Raw genomic sequence first — 16,957 nt, forward strand, 5'->3', positions numbered from 1 at the left:
AATATCCTACTTAAATAACTATGAGGGGGAAAAAAACAAAATAAAAACTTGTAGCTTTGAACTGATTTTTGAATGGCGACCAGGTAGTTTAGTTGGTAGAGTTTCTGGTTAAAAACTGGAAGGTCCCAGGTAGTAGCTGAATTTTTCTCGTTTCTAAAACTTCCAGAACGGCCCACTCATCCTCCTGTCATGTTGAGTCCCGGGTCTTTCCCGAGGGTAGAAGGCGTAGTAGCCAGCGTGGTGCCGGCCACTTCGCCTCATTCTAGTACAGAGGTCATGAAAGCAAAAAGTTTCATTTCTATATTCCCGTGTATCTCTACGGCGTCTAAAGAGATACCTTTACCTTTTACTAATTCTGCATAAGCTGCAATCATTTGAAACACAATCCAAAGTAACTTACAGAAAATGTTTTCTTTTTAATATCAAATAGTCTCATTAAAAAAGTATATACACAAATACCTTCAGGTCTTACAGGGTCTCAAAACAGAGCAGCAAGTATTCTATATTAATGTGTATGTAGTATGTCCTGTGTCGTAACGTCGTGGTCATGCCTGGACTCGCCTTAAGGAATGTGTACTGCTTCGGGTCTTCATGAGGAAAGAAATTTTCTCATGAAATTTCAATTAGTGTATGGAACTAGTGTCCATTCAGTATCGTGATGAATTTTTGGATATACTGTAAACCTAAGTAGAAGTAGTGTTGACCATATGATACCCCCGTACTGGCTAAATGATCGTTCACCTCTTCTGAGGAATGTGGACGTAAGACTAGCAGTCGGCTGGTAGGCCTTGTCCCTGACCCTTACTGGGCTGTCGTGCACATGATTATATTATTTGTTTATCCAGTTATTTAACGACACTGTATCAGCTACTGGGTTATTTAGGTCGAAGGAATTGGTGATAGTGAGATGGTAGTATTTGGAGTGATGAGGCTGACGATTCGCCTTACGGTCGGGGAAATCCAACCGGCTAATCAAGTCAAGCGGGAATCGAACCCACTCCCGAGCACAAGTTCGTATTATCAGGCAAACGCACTACCGCCTGAACTACGCCGGTGGCTATTATTATTATTATTATTATTATTATTATTATTATTATGGCCATATAATATAGACTGTAACTGTGGGTAATAGATACACCGTTCTCAAAGAATAGTAGCATATCTTACTGATGGAACAAATCGCAGTGATGGTGTGATATTGTGTGCAAATGCCATGAAAACAACAGAAATCCAAGCCAAGATGACCGACTAAATGCACTGAACCTCGCATCTCACAATCCGAATGCATAGAGTAAGTTTCTCCCTCGTTGAATAGCTGTTGGATACAAAGTAAAGAATAATTTTATTATAATAACAAACTAGTCATTTAAAATAACTGTATTATGAAGACAAGTAATGCAAAAAAAAACTTCATTTTCGTAAACCATAAATTACGAAGTAATTGTTATGCAAATTCATAAAATGACTACATTCATAAAAGTATAGCACACAATTTTACAGTTTGCACCATTTATGTACTATATGAATTGAGCTAAATTGCCTAATGAAAAGGGATTCCTGCAATTATTCACTGATAAAATTATTTCAAATTAAATTAAGTAACAAATATATAGGGAAAGCTGAACTTCTAGATGTCTAAAATTAAGAAGGGAAATTGATTTTTTTTTACAAAACAAGCACTAAAACTTAACTCGTATGAAAATAATACGCAACAAATGAATATGAACAGCATTACTTGAACTTACAGTAGTGTTTCTCGCACTTTTGCACTAGATATTTTTATTTTTAGTTTCTTTCAATCACTCTGATACCACCGACGTAGCATCTGGGTAACGAGTTGGACTCGTAATCCGAGGTTGAATCTTCTTTGTTTCGATTATTTGGTTGAGTTTTATTAGACGTTTTCCTCAGTTATAAGGCGAATGTCAGGTAATTTCACGGAGAATCCTCAGACTCATCTCGCCAAATGTCATTTCATTGTCGCTCAATAACCCCGTAGTTGACACAACAATGCTGAATAATCGATTCAAAAATGAATTCTACCGTTAAAATTATGTTCCTTAACGGAAGAAATAATCGAAGCAAATTATGGTTAAAATAATAATGAAATATGTATTAAAGAAATTTAAAAAATAACTAGATACACAAGATACATTTTAAGATTCTCGTATTACAGCCTTTAAAAAGAGTTAAAAAAATAACGAAGGACAAGTTTTTAAAGTATAGTGGAATAGAAAAAAATCGATATTCATAAATAGTATTTTACTCTCTGATGATAATGGCGCTGATATTTCTTTCTCCAAATAAACATTCTTCTGTGGTAAATATTCTTTTTCTCTTCACTATGAGAGAAAATATGAAAAAATATTAATATACAACTGATTTTTAATTTTTTTAATTATAGTCAAATGTATTTGCACATCTTATATAGCTCAAACAAACTTCATATTTCAAGGTTACAGTCTTACTATTCCTCTTGGAGTACACTTCTAGAGTTAGTTGCATGATTCACATTACTCTAACGAATAAAGAAAAATAAACAACATACACTGAAATCCCAATATAAATGATCACTAAAGACAAAACCTAAGCTAAATAATATTTTCCTTGACATTTATACGGGAACATAAAAATAGTCAATAAAATTTTCATTGACTTAATGATAACTAAACCAAATTATGCCCTGATAAGGACTTACTTGTGGACCTCAATGGTACTGACAGAGCACTATAATCTTAGAAAACAAAAGCAGAAAATTAGTGTCTCAAAGTTGAGACGTACTTTCTCACTATACACGTTTTACTCATTTCACAACAATTCACTTCCTTTATCATGTTTCAAATGACATTAATATTAATAATAATAATAATAATAATAATAATAATAATAATAATAATAATACTTCCTTGAACTATAATGGAAGTACGTAAATTAAATATGCCCCCAAATATGACTACGTTTCGTTTCTTGGCTTGCTCACAAAACCAAGAGTCCACAACCGGCGTAAAAGACGTGTTTATGTTTGGTAGCCTGATTGAAAAAGCGCTGACTTACAACCGCAGACCCAAAATCTCCGCGATGGCGGGGTTGTATTTTTAGATAAAGCCAAAGTTGTGACGAATTTTCTCAATCTTTTCCCGTTTTTCCCTCGTCAATCGTAATCAATCTCTCCACGATAAAATTCTCCTTTCATTATCATATCAGTCTCCAAAAATAAGACATCACTTGTGTTTGCGTGACGTCGAAACCGCTGTCCGCCACAATAGAAGTTCCTCACGGTTTGTCCAAAGATTGGTAGACAACAATACTGGTTAGTTCTAGACGACTCGTATTTCTGTATAAAAGGCACCGAAACCCCCAGGTTCCTGGATGCCTGACAGGAATGATGACGCCTACATGAGGAACAGCAGACCACCATCAGAGATGTAGTGTACGTATTTGAAGACTGAAGAGAAATACTCTCTGTGGCGAATGGAGGAGCCAATTTAGCTTAGCAACACGATCGGCACGCAAGTCATTCCATAATGGGTGCACAAAAAGTCTATTTTGTCTGAAGTGCTTACGAATGCTTCATATCCCGCCCGATAAGCACCTTTATACCTCTACGACAAAGGATGCTAATCTTATAACAATGAGGTTCTCTCCACTAAGACTATTATACCTGGGTTGGCCTAAGGCTAACTTATGAGAACTTTATAAAATTTGGAACGAACGTAGAAATAATGATGCGTATTAGTTTTTTTTTTCAAAATATAGGTCTCTAGAAGGATACTAAAAGCTGATTTAATTCATTATTTCAGCTTCTACATGAAAGATAATTAGTAAATAATAACAATAATTTGGATCGACTTCAATTCGTCATTTTTACATAGAACTACATCTACATTAGTTATAGGGAGGGATAACATGGGAACTGATCGTCACTTAAAAATGCAATTTCCTCTCTCTTGTTCTCTTTGTATTCCTCTCGTCTCCTTGTATTCCCCTTTTCCTCCTTGTATTCCCCTCAATCTTCTTGTATTCTCTTTAACCTTCTTGTATTCCCTTTGTTCTCCTTGTACTCCCCTTGTTTTCCTTGTATTTCCCTCTGTCCCCTTGTATACATAAAGATATGCTGCATAGTAAACCTATGCACCTGTCGATCTTGTGTTTTTGGAAGAGGTAAAAAGGTAGCATTCGGAAATCTAGGAATAATCTTTGCTAGATTAGCAATTGGTTTACTAGGTTTTGTAGTATGAGCACATCATATATTTACTATTGGAATAGACGTTGATACACGAGCATATTTTACATCAGCTACTATAATTATTGCAGTACCAACAGGAATTAAAATTTTTAGCTGATTAGCCACTGTATATGGGTCCCAACTATCTTATAGAGCACCTTGTTTATGATCATTGGGATTTGAATTTCTATTTACTATTGGAGGTTTAACAGGTGTAGTATTAGCAAATTCATCAATTGATATTGTATTACATGATACTTATTATGTAGTGGCTCATTTTCACTTTTCAAATAGAAACCTATTAATTTTAACTGCAAATCCTTAAGCTACCTATTTTTCGCGTGCGTTGTTTCCGTATAAATTGGTTCATAGACACTAAATATGATAAAATCTATCCAAGGGTTTAGGATAAATCGGTGTAAAATATAGATATATGGACGGACGGACATATTTAGGTAACTTAACACTTTTGGTAACAGCAATACTCAAAAGTTGTATTGCCGCGAAGATATCGTAATCAATTTTTGCAGCACTGCAATACTTTCTCCATAGAAAAGTAAAAATGGGATTCTTAGCGTATGTTGCATGGTTTTGTGAGCTAAAGGAAAATAAATTTCTTCTCATGTATCTATGAATGTGAATTAACTTCAGAAAATATTGATAAACCTGGCATCACAAATTCCAGGTATGGAATCCACCAAAAGTGATTGTGATCAGTTTACTGACGGAACACTGTACTCTCAGGAAAAAGTGCACAAGATAAGACTTTAAGGGCCACCAGTGCGGTCTAGAGGTTAGCGAGCGGAACTCATGCTTCGAGTCTATGCTCGGACGTGGGACTGAATCCCGCTTAGACTAATTACCTGGTTTGTTTTATGTGAAAATATATGCGACAGCCATGAAGTAATTTTTTAAGATATGCAACAAAGAATTCAACGGAAGTCCGTCACGGAAGACAGGTGTTGCAGACCGTGCAGTTAACATCTACAATGGGACTAGAAATGCATCAACACATCTTAAAATTAGAGTGAGACAAGTGGCCGATAGGATTGGAACTCACACAGACAATTCCTCTTACTTCCAAATTCCCTTGCAAGGAGCGCGAGCGATCGTATACCTTTTAATTCTTCATTCATTCATTCATTCATTCATTCATTCATTCATTCATTCATTCATTCATTCATTCATTCATTCATTCATTCATTCATTCATTCATTCATTCATTCATTCACATGGTATCTGCAATTTCGAGGATTGTGAATATATTAACAATTTAGTTAAAGGTTATTTAGTTAGAGGTTATTTTATTATTTTTGGGTGAAATCTTAATATTTATTGTGACTTTATTTGTATTTGAGGCTATAAAATCTTTTGTTTTAAACTATTTAATGTTTTCACATAGGCCTATACCTTACGCAACAATCTGATTATCATGACTTTTTTTTTCAAGTTTTCCCCAACTATAAGGCAAAATGTCAAGAAATCCTATGACTAATATTTGAACTCATCTCGTTATCACTAATTTCATCAACGCTAAATATTCTCACAGTTGAAAGAGCATTATTAAATAAGCGATAAAATATGAGTATAATGGAAATTCCAGAAATACATGAACACAGCGAGAGAATGTGACAACATACAAAGAATAAGCTTTGTTGGCTAGATGATCATCTGGTATTGTTGTTTAATCAACTGTCTGAAGACAGGTTGGAACCTCAGAAGTGACGCCAATAAGATATTACTCACAAAGAAACTAAGCCAGGGGATAGTGGGGTAGGTTGTCCAATTCTTTTATGATGTAAATGCGATTCGTTTTCCTTAGCCTTAGAAGATGTAAATTTCTTGGTATCATAAATCTGCGGTTGATAACACCAAAAGACATTGTAAGTTTCTGAAACAAAATAATATCCCAGAGTTGCTAAATTAACACCTCCTTTCTGATGTTAAAAAGATAATATTCATAATGGGTTCTTTTGAGAGTTGTCAGAGATTATCTATTTTGACTCTAGAACTGCTGCATTTCTATTGGAATTAAGTTAAAAATACCTATACAATTCAATATTTTTTATCACAAACGTTGGACTTATTTTTTGTCACAGTCTTACTCAAGTTTTACACCGAAAACGTTTAGACACCAACTTTTTATACATTATGTAACAGAGTGTGAAAAATTTAAAAAATACCTGCGGAAATTATTTCGCCAGCTTTCATGTGCTTGCACTGTACACAGAATGACACTTTTTTTTGGCTACGAACCAAGCAAGTACTATTTCCATTACCCCTTGCATAAAACGTAGAAAATATGGACAATTTCTACTGCACATTTCAGGTTCTCGTATGAAATATAGAGCAAGGAAACAGATACACGAGAGCATGGTTCGTAAATAATATTAATTGTACTCGTAATAAGTTACATATTTTTAGCGCGAATCACATATGCTTCCTGCTAAAGAAGCACCATCAACTTCAAGCTTTAGATATCACAAGTAAACATTCGTAAAGAAACTGTGCCAACATTGTTCATGGAACGCTTGTTATTGATGTTACATTTCGTTAAACGAAAATAGAATGCGCGCAGCAGAGCGAACAATGCAAGGAACGACAATGGAGTGATGGTGTGCACAGTACAGGTACAAAATCGAAGCTACAGCACAAAACTTGAAACTTATGAGATTTGTCCTCAGTTATAGATACTGACTATCCTGAAAGCCTGTTCTGAGGTAAAGACACAATTTAAAATGTGACAAAATTGTTTAAAATAAGTTGAGATATTATCTCGTAACAGGGCCAAGAACACGGCTTGAACTTAGAACAGAGTAAACCTACAGGAGGGTAAGATAAGTCAATGGATTCTTTTTGTCTACCTCTTTAAAATAAAATAGGGGTAGGATGATTTAAGAATATTTAAATTTAACCAGTTTCAGAAGGTTACCCACAACCTCTTTTGGTGAATTCCCTGTCTTTAGGATTTATAATATCAAATAATGTACTGATTGGCGCAAATATCACTTGAAACTATGAAATTGTATTTACTTTTTAGCACGATAGTGTGTTTTCTCATCGTTACAGCAAACGGCCGCCACGAATGAAAGTTGATTTTACTGAATTCAGAGTTGCCAACCTATATAAGTATGTTTAAATATTACAAATAACTGCTCTAAAGTTGTAATGAAAACCGCTCCCTTCTATGTACACTACAATCTTACAATGCATGTAAAATTCATACGTAAAATGCAATGTTAATTAATATACGTACATTATACGCCTGATCACATATTTAAGATTGGCCATCCCCATGTTAAAAACGGTAACATGTGGAAGACAACAACCACCAGGATCGCTACCATCGCTTGGGAACGACCGCTAGACGGAAGTACCGTTGCTCCATGCAATTCAAATGAGAGTTATAACTAACTTCTTATGCAGTAGTTAGATGGCAGCATAGTGAAATTGATAAAAGTTGTTGTCAAAGCCTGTAAGGCTGGGCAATCTGTTATATATGTGATCAGGGATTATGCAAAACAAATCACTGCATTTGAAATGTATTGAACTTTATTTAAACAAATCAAACTTCACTTAATAAAAAGAAATGAAAATTATTTCAATGGAACACGAAATATTACAAGTGCCTGAATCATTTTTACTCCTTCAGATTGAAGTTGATGGTGAAGTTTGTACGTTGGTCAAACTGCTAACATTCAATCAGCAGTTCATAGTGTAATATACGTACTGTATATTAAGAATTTTAAAAATATTGTCAAAATATACTATCGTGAAAAAAATACTGTACAATACACGTTTCTGAAGTGCATTACAAAATCTCGGAAACTGAAAACTCGTTGTGCGCGTTTTTCAAACTTTTCCTCGCTTTTGTAAAAATTTACTATTACGCGTCCTTATGTTCGAAATGCTTTCCTCCTGCATTAATGTATCTTAGAAGTTTGTCTCGACATAGGTTACAGCCAACCTATCGTGATAAAATTATAATTCCTGTGTAACACAAACCTAACACACAAAGTCCTCCAAATAATTAATATATTTTGGGCGGTTTTCTCTTAATTCATAAACCCTACTTTGAATACCATTTTATGCATGTTTTTTATGGGTAGAATGCCCCATGAATAAGTCAATCTGAATTCGTTTTAGTGATATTTTCTATCCCGAAATTATAATATTATGCCAAACAACTTGGAAGTCATCTGTTCTGCTCAATACACGTTGAAGCATTTCACTACGAGTTTCCTTCGTACAGTCCCGACTTCTTTCTCTTAATGAAGAATGCTATGAGAGAGTGTTTCGTCAACTTTGCTTTTGAGGTAATCCCAAAGGAAATAGTAGGTTCGCTCAGATCAGACGAGCGAAATAAGTCTCCCTGGAAATAACCTTCTCAGAACCCCCATGGATATCTAGCAATGAGCGGCTGCTCCATCTTGCTGAAATCACCAACACGTTGATGAGGACCTAAGGCATTCTGTAGGAACAGTTCCAGCATGAACTTATATAGCATGTCCTTCCCTATTCTCAAATAAATAAGAGCCAATGATGCCATCCGAAGAAGCTTCACAGCATAGCGTTACCTTTTCACTGTGTAGATGTTGGTACAGTTCTTGAGAATTATTTGGGGGCCTAATATCGATAATTATCTTTATTAACATAACCACACATATGCAAGTGTGCTTCGTCTCACATCGGCAACATAGTGCAATTGCAATTCACTATGTCCAAAAATTAATTAGAAATCTGAACATTTGAATCTTATAAGGGTGGAAGTTCAAAAATCTTTGTGCAGTATTCGAATAACACTAATGTCATGCAAATGACGAGCGACAGCATTGCGTAAAACTGATCTCTTTGAACTATTGAGAACAGCTTCTCGCATTCGCCCCATATTTTGATGGTTTAGAATTTTCTTTACAGATATTTCACGCCATTTTGATATCCACAGTAACAAGCTATTGCGACTAAGTGCATTGCGTGTATGAAAGTGCAGCCGGAAACCTTGCTACATAGCTGTAACAGACTCTGCTTAAATAAACAGTAAATTCTACCAGAACAATGCGGTGTTACACAGACCAGTGCTCCATCTAAACTGAAGTCTAAACAGTATTTAACACTGTGACAGTCACTACAGCAGCGCCATTCAGGGGACATGGTAGTTATTAAAGTTGAAAACCATCAAGTGTTTTTGACGCATCCTATATAACATTCAGTCTATAAAACAGAAAAAAAAATTGGTAGAAAACCTCAGCACTGGAAATTTGATTTCACAAAAGGAACTGCTCTGAGAGGATGTAATCATGCATAATTCGGAAAAACCTTTACTCAAAGTTACATTTATTCGTATGTAAAACGTATAAAAAGAAAGTATGTGTCCGATGGAATCTATTTTTCTGAAGGCTCTTAACATTTTCGGCAGAAACCAATACTGTACATGAAAAGGGTCCGAATATGATATAGGCTTAACAACGAAAACCGAAATATTATCAACTCAATAATATAAAAGTAAACAATCTCAATGTTGAAGATATACTCTTGTATATAATCATATACAGAGTCTTCAAATAGACGTTCAACCGTGAATGTGCGGCCGCGCGTGGCGGCTGGAAACACGCTCTTTTCGGCAGAGACGGATTTCATAGCCTCATAAGTCAAACACATAGATTGATCATGTAAATTACAATAACCACCTACTTTTGTCATAGAAGATGCTGGAAATGATGTACCGCCACACATCTTTCACACCTTTTAAGAAAATTTGTATTAACACGCCTTAGTTCTTCTTCTGCAATTTCTCTCCTTATATTGTATTTCAATTCTTTCAACGTATGTGGGTTATTCCTATACAATTTATTATTGAAGTTCTCCCAGAAATAGAAATCGCATACGGTAAGATCTGGGGATCGCGCTGGCATATTTCCTTACTGATGACCTATCTTCCAAAATTTCCGCAATTAATGCAAATGTGGAACAATACAGCCATTATTCACATTATCAAACACTCAATTGCAGAAATTTACTCTACACGCATTATCACGTGGCTGGAATTTCTGAAAAAAGTGATACCTGGCTATTTTTTATTTTTGTTTAATCAAGTATCCACAGGTCTGAACCTCGCAGGCGATAGCCTATCGAAAAGGCTTATGAGCAACTAAGCCAGGAGATAATGCGGTAGGGTGGCTAGTTCCTTTCTCCCTCCATTGCATACATCGTCGACTAGCTACATATTACACTAATCAGACTTTAGATGTATACAAACAACTGTTTTTCCTCCGACACATATCGTCAAGTGAGATAATAGATGTACAGACTCAGAACCTTAATCAGAGGTAGTGTTTTTTATTAGACACATTAATTTCGAGATCTTACATTAGATATTCTTGTAATACCGTATGCGATTTCTATTTATGGGGAATTTAAAAGTAAATAAAATAAATTGTATCGGAATAATCAGCATACGTTGAAAGAACTGAAAGACAATACAAGAAGGGAAATTACTGCAATTTCAGAAGAAGAACTCATGTGTTAATGATCATTTTCTTAAATGGTGTGAGAGATATGTGGCTGCACAAGACATCATTTCCAACATTTCTATGACAAAGGTAGGTGGTTACTGTAATTTGCATAAGCAATCTATGCGCTTAAGGGGCTATGAATAGCCGACTCTGCAGACAAACAGGGTGCTCCCAGCCGCCAGGCGTGGCCGCACACTCATGGATGAACGTCCATTTGAAAGCTCTTATACAATCCTGCGTAACACAATGACTTCCTGTTTAACCAAATGTTAACTAAGAAATCCATCAGCTCTCGGCTTCAAATCTTGGCACAGATTGTCACACTCTTGTTTATTTATTCTTAAAATCCTTTCGTTACAGGTGTGGCAGACGGGTCAAAAATCGAAGGAGATGTCCCGGATACTCCTGGAGACGAAAAGATGTTCAGGGTAAGAAAATAGTTGTTACTTTTCAAAATCTCTTTTGAAGTAAAGACAATAATTTAGTGGTATCGCGGTGATTGAGCATGACGGGAGAACTGAAATATTCCAGAAAACTTAGGACATTTCTTCCACCACAAATCACCGAGTCTGTCAGAGATCGCCCCTCAGCACTGGTAGTGAAAAAATCACTAAGATGATGTTAAATTTTCGAGGGTTGTGAACTAAAATATCACCAATTAGAATAACAAAACAACAGCTTATCTTCCGGCTATCTAAAGGCAGAGACACACTCAACCTCGAGGTCGAGTTTTGAGGTACAGTAATATATTCTACACGCACCGAAAAAATAATTTCATATAAGAGTTACTGTACTCAATAATGGAAAGCGATGCTTGAATGTAGTAAAAGGAACAAATTACTAAACTATTTTCCGACAATAATCAAAAGCGTTAAAACAGAATTTTCTATCGAAATATTCAGATTGTTTAGTTCAAAAGGTATGTCTTCACTAAAAAAAAAAAAGCATGTATTTCAAGAAAAACCTTCCTTAATAAAATGTTTATAGCCCTATGTTTAGTAATAGTAGGGTTTAAAAAGGGCGCGTCAGCTACTATGGCTATTTGCGCCCTTATCTAAAATTCTTAATAAAACATAGACATAAATAATATAATAATCAGAGTGCTAAAAGAAGTAACAAAGCGTTGTCACGGTAAAACGAGGTACACAAATGCAGTATACACAAGGTGATTTGTACAGAATCATAAAAGTGAGCAATTCTACGACCCTAGGTGGTATTCAAAACGAACAAATAAAATAATAAAACTAAGACCACCAGAGATAAATTGTGTATCACATTTAAAAACAATAAAATTTTATCAGATATTCGGATGTATAAAGTCCGAAATGTCAACAATGTGAAATCAAATATAAAACAACAAATATAACCTCCGGATGTAAAGGGTCCGGAGAATAAGTAAAACGGGTCAATAAAAAATTAAATCACCTTATCTAGTCCTGTATTCGATAAAAATCTCAGAACTGCATCCCTACGTTCACACACGAATTCAAACAAAATCTAGTCTTGCTGAAAAATAAACAAAAACAGAAAAAACCTCCTTCCTAATGAAGAAGTAATGACTTTGAGGTAGTTTAAAGGAATTCTGTTCATGCTTAAAGATTCAGGTTTTTAAATATCTATAGAAAAGAATTATTAATAAATAATAAAGATAATAATAATAAAGTTCAAACAAAATCTCCTCCTACTAACAAATAAAATTTTGAGGCAAAATTTATTTTTAATGAAAAATCAAAATTTGTTAGATATTTGTAATGAAATATCTTAGTAATGAAAATCATGACATTCTAAATACATAAAAAACTCTTCTTAATTAAATAAAACGAGATTTTTTAATAAAACATAATTGAAAACTAATAACACATATTAGATACTTGAAACGAAGTTTTTTTTTTAAAGTGAACTGAAGATCTTTCATATACTGCAGTTCAAACAAATTCTTTAAAAAAATTCAAGACTTTTTAACGAAGGGAACAAAATATCTCAATAAAAGTCATTTTAATATTATTAAATTAACACTTTTTCTTATTGGAAAATCAAGATGTCTCTGCCTTAAAACACATGTTGCTATTTACTTCAAGTACCCTACCGAATAAGATCTCGTAAAATCGAACAGTTTAATTCTGCAACTCAAGAATTTTATCACACATTTCATGCAAGAGTTTCGCAAACGGCTAGTCATTTATAATTGTAACTGTGCAATCACCTTGGCTCTAAAGTTGCAAGCAGATGTTAACCACTGCCTCATTTCAAACACACTTGACGTGCAGCACATTGCTAAGCAGAAACATCCGCCTGCAGGACAGCAAGTTCCGCGATGAGAACAAGCCCGTGCTGAAGTTGGTGATGGACCCCAGGGGGCAGGTCCAGGACCTCAACAGCCTGCGTCGACAAGGCTACAACATCGAACCCGGCTCTCTCAGCCCCGAGGTAGCCTTCGACTTGGTGCGTGACCTCAACGCACCCAAAGGAAAAGGTAGGTGAATTTAGTTCATGTACCAGCCAATCAACATGTTAATTTTCCTGTAATATTATCATAGAAGTAGGTTCTTTGTCATATACGAATTTTTAGGAGAAGGTAAATAATCTTGTGGTAGAACGAACGGCTCCAGGCAAATTAACGAGAAATTTTTTGCCCAATTTGCCTACTTTCCACATAGAAGTCCCTGCAGGCCTGTGAATCGTAGCTCGAATCAGAAAAGTAAATACGAGTAGATCTTAAAGGGAGCTATTGCGGTAGTTCAAAAGTCTTCTACAAGATAATTAAATTATTGTCTGTTTCATTCCTGACATAAGCCTATCTTTTTCTTCATGAAAGCATGTGATGCTCACTAGTGACTACTAAAAGTATGGATCTTGTAAGAAAGCGGGTGCCTTCTACCGTGTGAAGGATGCGTAATGGAAGAGAAAATTATGTTATATATCTCGTCGTCTGAAATATGTTACCAGTCAGCAATGCATGCAATGGAGGCGGAAAGGGAACTGGCCACCCTACCCCTTTATGTCCTTGTTTAGTTGCCTCATGAATAGAGCCCGGATGTTTGGCAAAATGCCTTTTTTACTAGGTGGAAGTAAATCATTACTGTATTTGCATATATATATATATATATATATATATATATATATATATATATATAAATGTGATTTGGAGTAAATCAGTGATATGGCCGATTTTTATTTTGCCTTTTAAAGGTGTTTCTTACTAATAAATGCCTCTTTTGTCATTTTAAAGCAATATTTCTGGTTTATTTGCAATTTTCTAATTAATTGCAATGTAATGTGCATGAAATTTAAATATATGAAACAATGACTAACTTCACTATCAATAGTAAATAAAAGTAATTTATTTCGGTGCTTAATCTGCTAATAATCGTGCTTTAATACTATTGGTTTAATATGAATAATGATCGACCATGTCTTCATGATACCAACAATCAGCTTTATAATTTTAAATACTAAGCTCTAGAGATGGGAATGATACAATATATCGGTTTTTACGAAATACCTATATTTTTGTTTTGATATATCGTATAATATATCGCTTTTTCATAAATCTATCGTTTTTTTTTTGTGGAATTATCATCATTATCTAAAAATAATTCGGATAAGCAAATAGAAAATTATCCGAATTATTTTTAGATGTCAAGATCTTCAGAGGAAGTGACATTGGATCAGATCATTACCTTGTATTAGCAAAAGTGAGATATACACCAAGATGGCTACATTTAACAAAGATAAATTCCCCCAAAAAAGAATTAATGCGTTACAAAATTAGATTAATCCATGACGACAGTGTACGCTGGCTTTATCAAAAAAGACTTGAACAAAAAATGTTAGAAATACCTGAAGATGAAGACATTCACAAAGAATGGGAAAATATTAAAACTCAAATATCACAGGCAGCCACGGAGAGCATCGGAAAATATAAGGCTTTCACACAAAAGAAAAAATTAAGATCTTGGGATGATGAAATTAAGGAGATCATAAAAAATAAAAATATAGCTTATAGAAAATACCTTCAAACAAAATCCGTTAATGATGAAATAGATTATAAACATAAAAGGGCGATAGCTAACAGAGAGATTAGAAAACGACACAGGCAATCATGGAAAGAGTTTATATATTTTTTAGAAACTGACATTTATAAAATGAAACCCAATACATATAAAATTTTAAAATACATGAACAGAGACATAAAGGAATCCGCCAAGATAAACCCTTGCCCCAAAATAGAAACATTCCTAGACTTTTACAAAAACTTATGGAACAATCCTACTTTTGATTCAAAATTCTGGGACACAAAAAACCCAGATGAACAATGCATTACAAAAGAAGAACTACAAGAAGCATTAAAGAAGACGAAAAATAGTAAATCACCTGGAGAAGATAACCTATATTCAGAATTGTATAAATATGCAGGAGATCTATTTCAAGAAAGATTACTAAGATTTCTAAACAGAATATATCTGACTGCCACTTTACCAGAAGAATGGAAAAATAGTGTAATTATTCCCATATATAAAACAGGAGATAAACAGAATGTTGAAAACTATAGAGGGATTAGTATCCTCAACACATGTTATAAGATATTTAGTAGGATTTTAAATGAAAAATTAAAAAAACATGCTGAAACTTTCCTTCTGGAGTGTCAAAATGGCTTTAGAAAAGGAAGATCATGTGTAGATCCATTATTTAGTATCAAACTATTGTTGGAAAAAAGAAGAGAATTTAATTTAGAAACCCATATAGCTTTTATTGATTTTGTGAAAGCTTTTGATAAAGTCCGAAGAGACCTTTTATTCGACATATTACAAGAAAAAAATATTCCAAATTTGCTATTCCAAAATATAATAGAAATCTACACGGACAGCAAAATAAGTGTCAAAATAAATAACTGTATATCCGAAAGAAAATTAGTTAATAATGGAGTTCGACAAGGTTGTCCACTATCACCAACTTTATTTAATATTTATATAAATGAAATTATTTTAAAATGGAACCAAATCTACACATCAGGAATCAAAATAACCAGTGCTCTAACATTAAATACCTTACTCTATGCCGATGATCAAGTCATAATTTCCAATTCAGTGGATAATTTACAAAGAGGATTGTATACATTGAATGAAATATTAAAAGATTTTGGGATGGAAATTTCAGCACAAAAATCAAAAGTAATGGCATTTTTAGGACAAGACCCAGTGAGAAGTAAGATAATACACAATAACCAATGCCTCGAACAAGTGCAAAATTTCAATTATCTGGGTTGTGAAATATCTTATCAAAATGAAAAAGATGTGAACAAGAAAATTACCAAATTTACACAAATTCTAGGAATAATAAACAATACATTAAAAGCTAAATTAGTACAAAAATCTACAAGAATAAAAATATATAATACACTAGCATTACCCACCCTTCTATACGGAAGCGAGATTTGGACATTAAAGAAAAAAGACATGAACAGAATCAAAGCAACGGAAATGAAATTTTTCAGGAGAACAGCAGGATATACTCTTTTAGACCGAAAAAGGAATGAAGAAATTTTAGAACAATTAGAAGTAGAGTCAGTAGAAGAAAAAATCACCAGATACAAATTCAATTGGCTAGATCATGTAAGAAGAATGGAAAATTCAAGAATCCCAAAAATTATGATGCAATATAAACCTAGAGGACATCGTCGACCAGGAAGACCGTTAAGAAGACTGCTAGATGGGGCCGAAACAGGTCTACAGAGGCCTAATTCGTGAAGGATGATGATGATGATGATCATCATTATCAACAACAACAAAATCCACACCAGATACTCCGATAATTCCCGAGAGATGGCGGTAATAAAGGTGGCCTGTTACATAATTGTGCAACCTTGAAATATCCAGTACAATCAATACCTTGCTCTAATTGGCTGGACTGGAATTCGAATGCAAAGGGTATAATATGCAGCACCAAATTCAAAATGCAGCGCGTGCGAACGTGAGACAGACGGGAGGTTTATCTACTACTATTTTAATATTGTTATTAATGTTCTCCAAAGCAGGAGCAATTCCCACCCTGAAAGGGAACCGTCTGACCTCAAAACGGGTATCAAAACTTTATTTTTATAGTCTGAAATGAAGGGATTTAATACCGATATGACGTTTGTTTACGGCCATGATTTCTATGTACAGCCTAGTACTGACATTCTGTTTTCTTATTATATCTTTTAGTGCATAAAAATTCTATC

At 34.4% G+C, this 16,957-nt stretch overlaps 1 protein-coding gene across 1 annotated transcript in view; it reads left to right on the forward strand.

The window, feature by feature from the left end:
- LOC138701546 (serine-rich adhesin for platelets-like) overlaps positions 1–16,957 on the forward strand; it is a 283,122-nt gene that overhangs the window by 239,679 nt on the left and 26,486 nt on the right. The window contains exons 12-13 of the mRNA XM_069828550.1: positions 11,098–11,165; positions 13,036–13,210. Of these exons, the coding sequence (XP_069684651.1) occupies positions 11,098–11,165; positions 13,036–13,210 (243 nt within the window). The remainder of the gene's footprint in view (positions 1–11,097; positions 11,166–13,035; positions 13,211–16,957) is intronic.

The sequence above is a fragment of the Periplaneta americana genome, chromosome 6 (assembly GCF_040183065.1).
Source record: "Periplaneta americana isolate PAMFEO1 chromosome 6, P.americana_PAMFEO1_priV1, whole genome shotgun sequence".
NCBI classification, from domain to species: Eukaryota; Metazoa; Arthropoda; class Insecta; order Blattodea; family Blattidae; genus Periplaneta; species Periplaneta americana.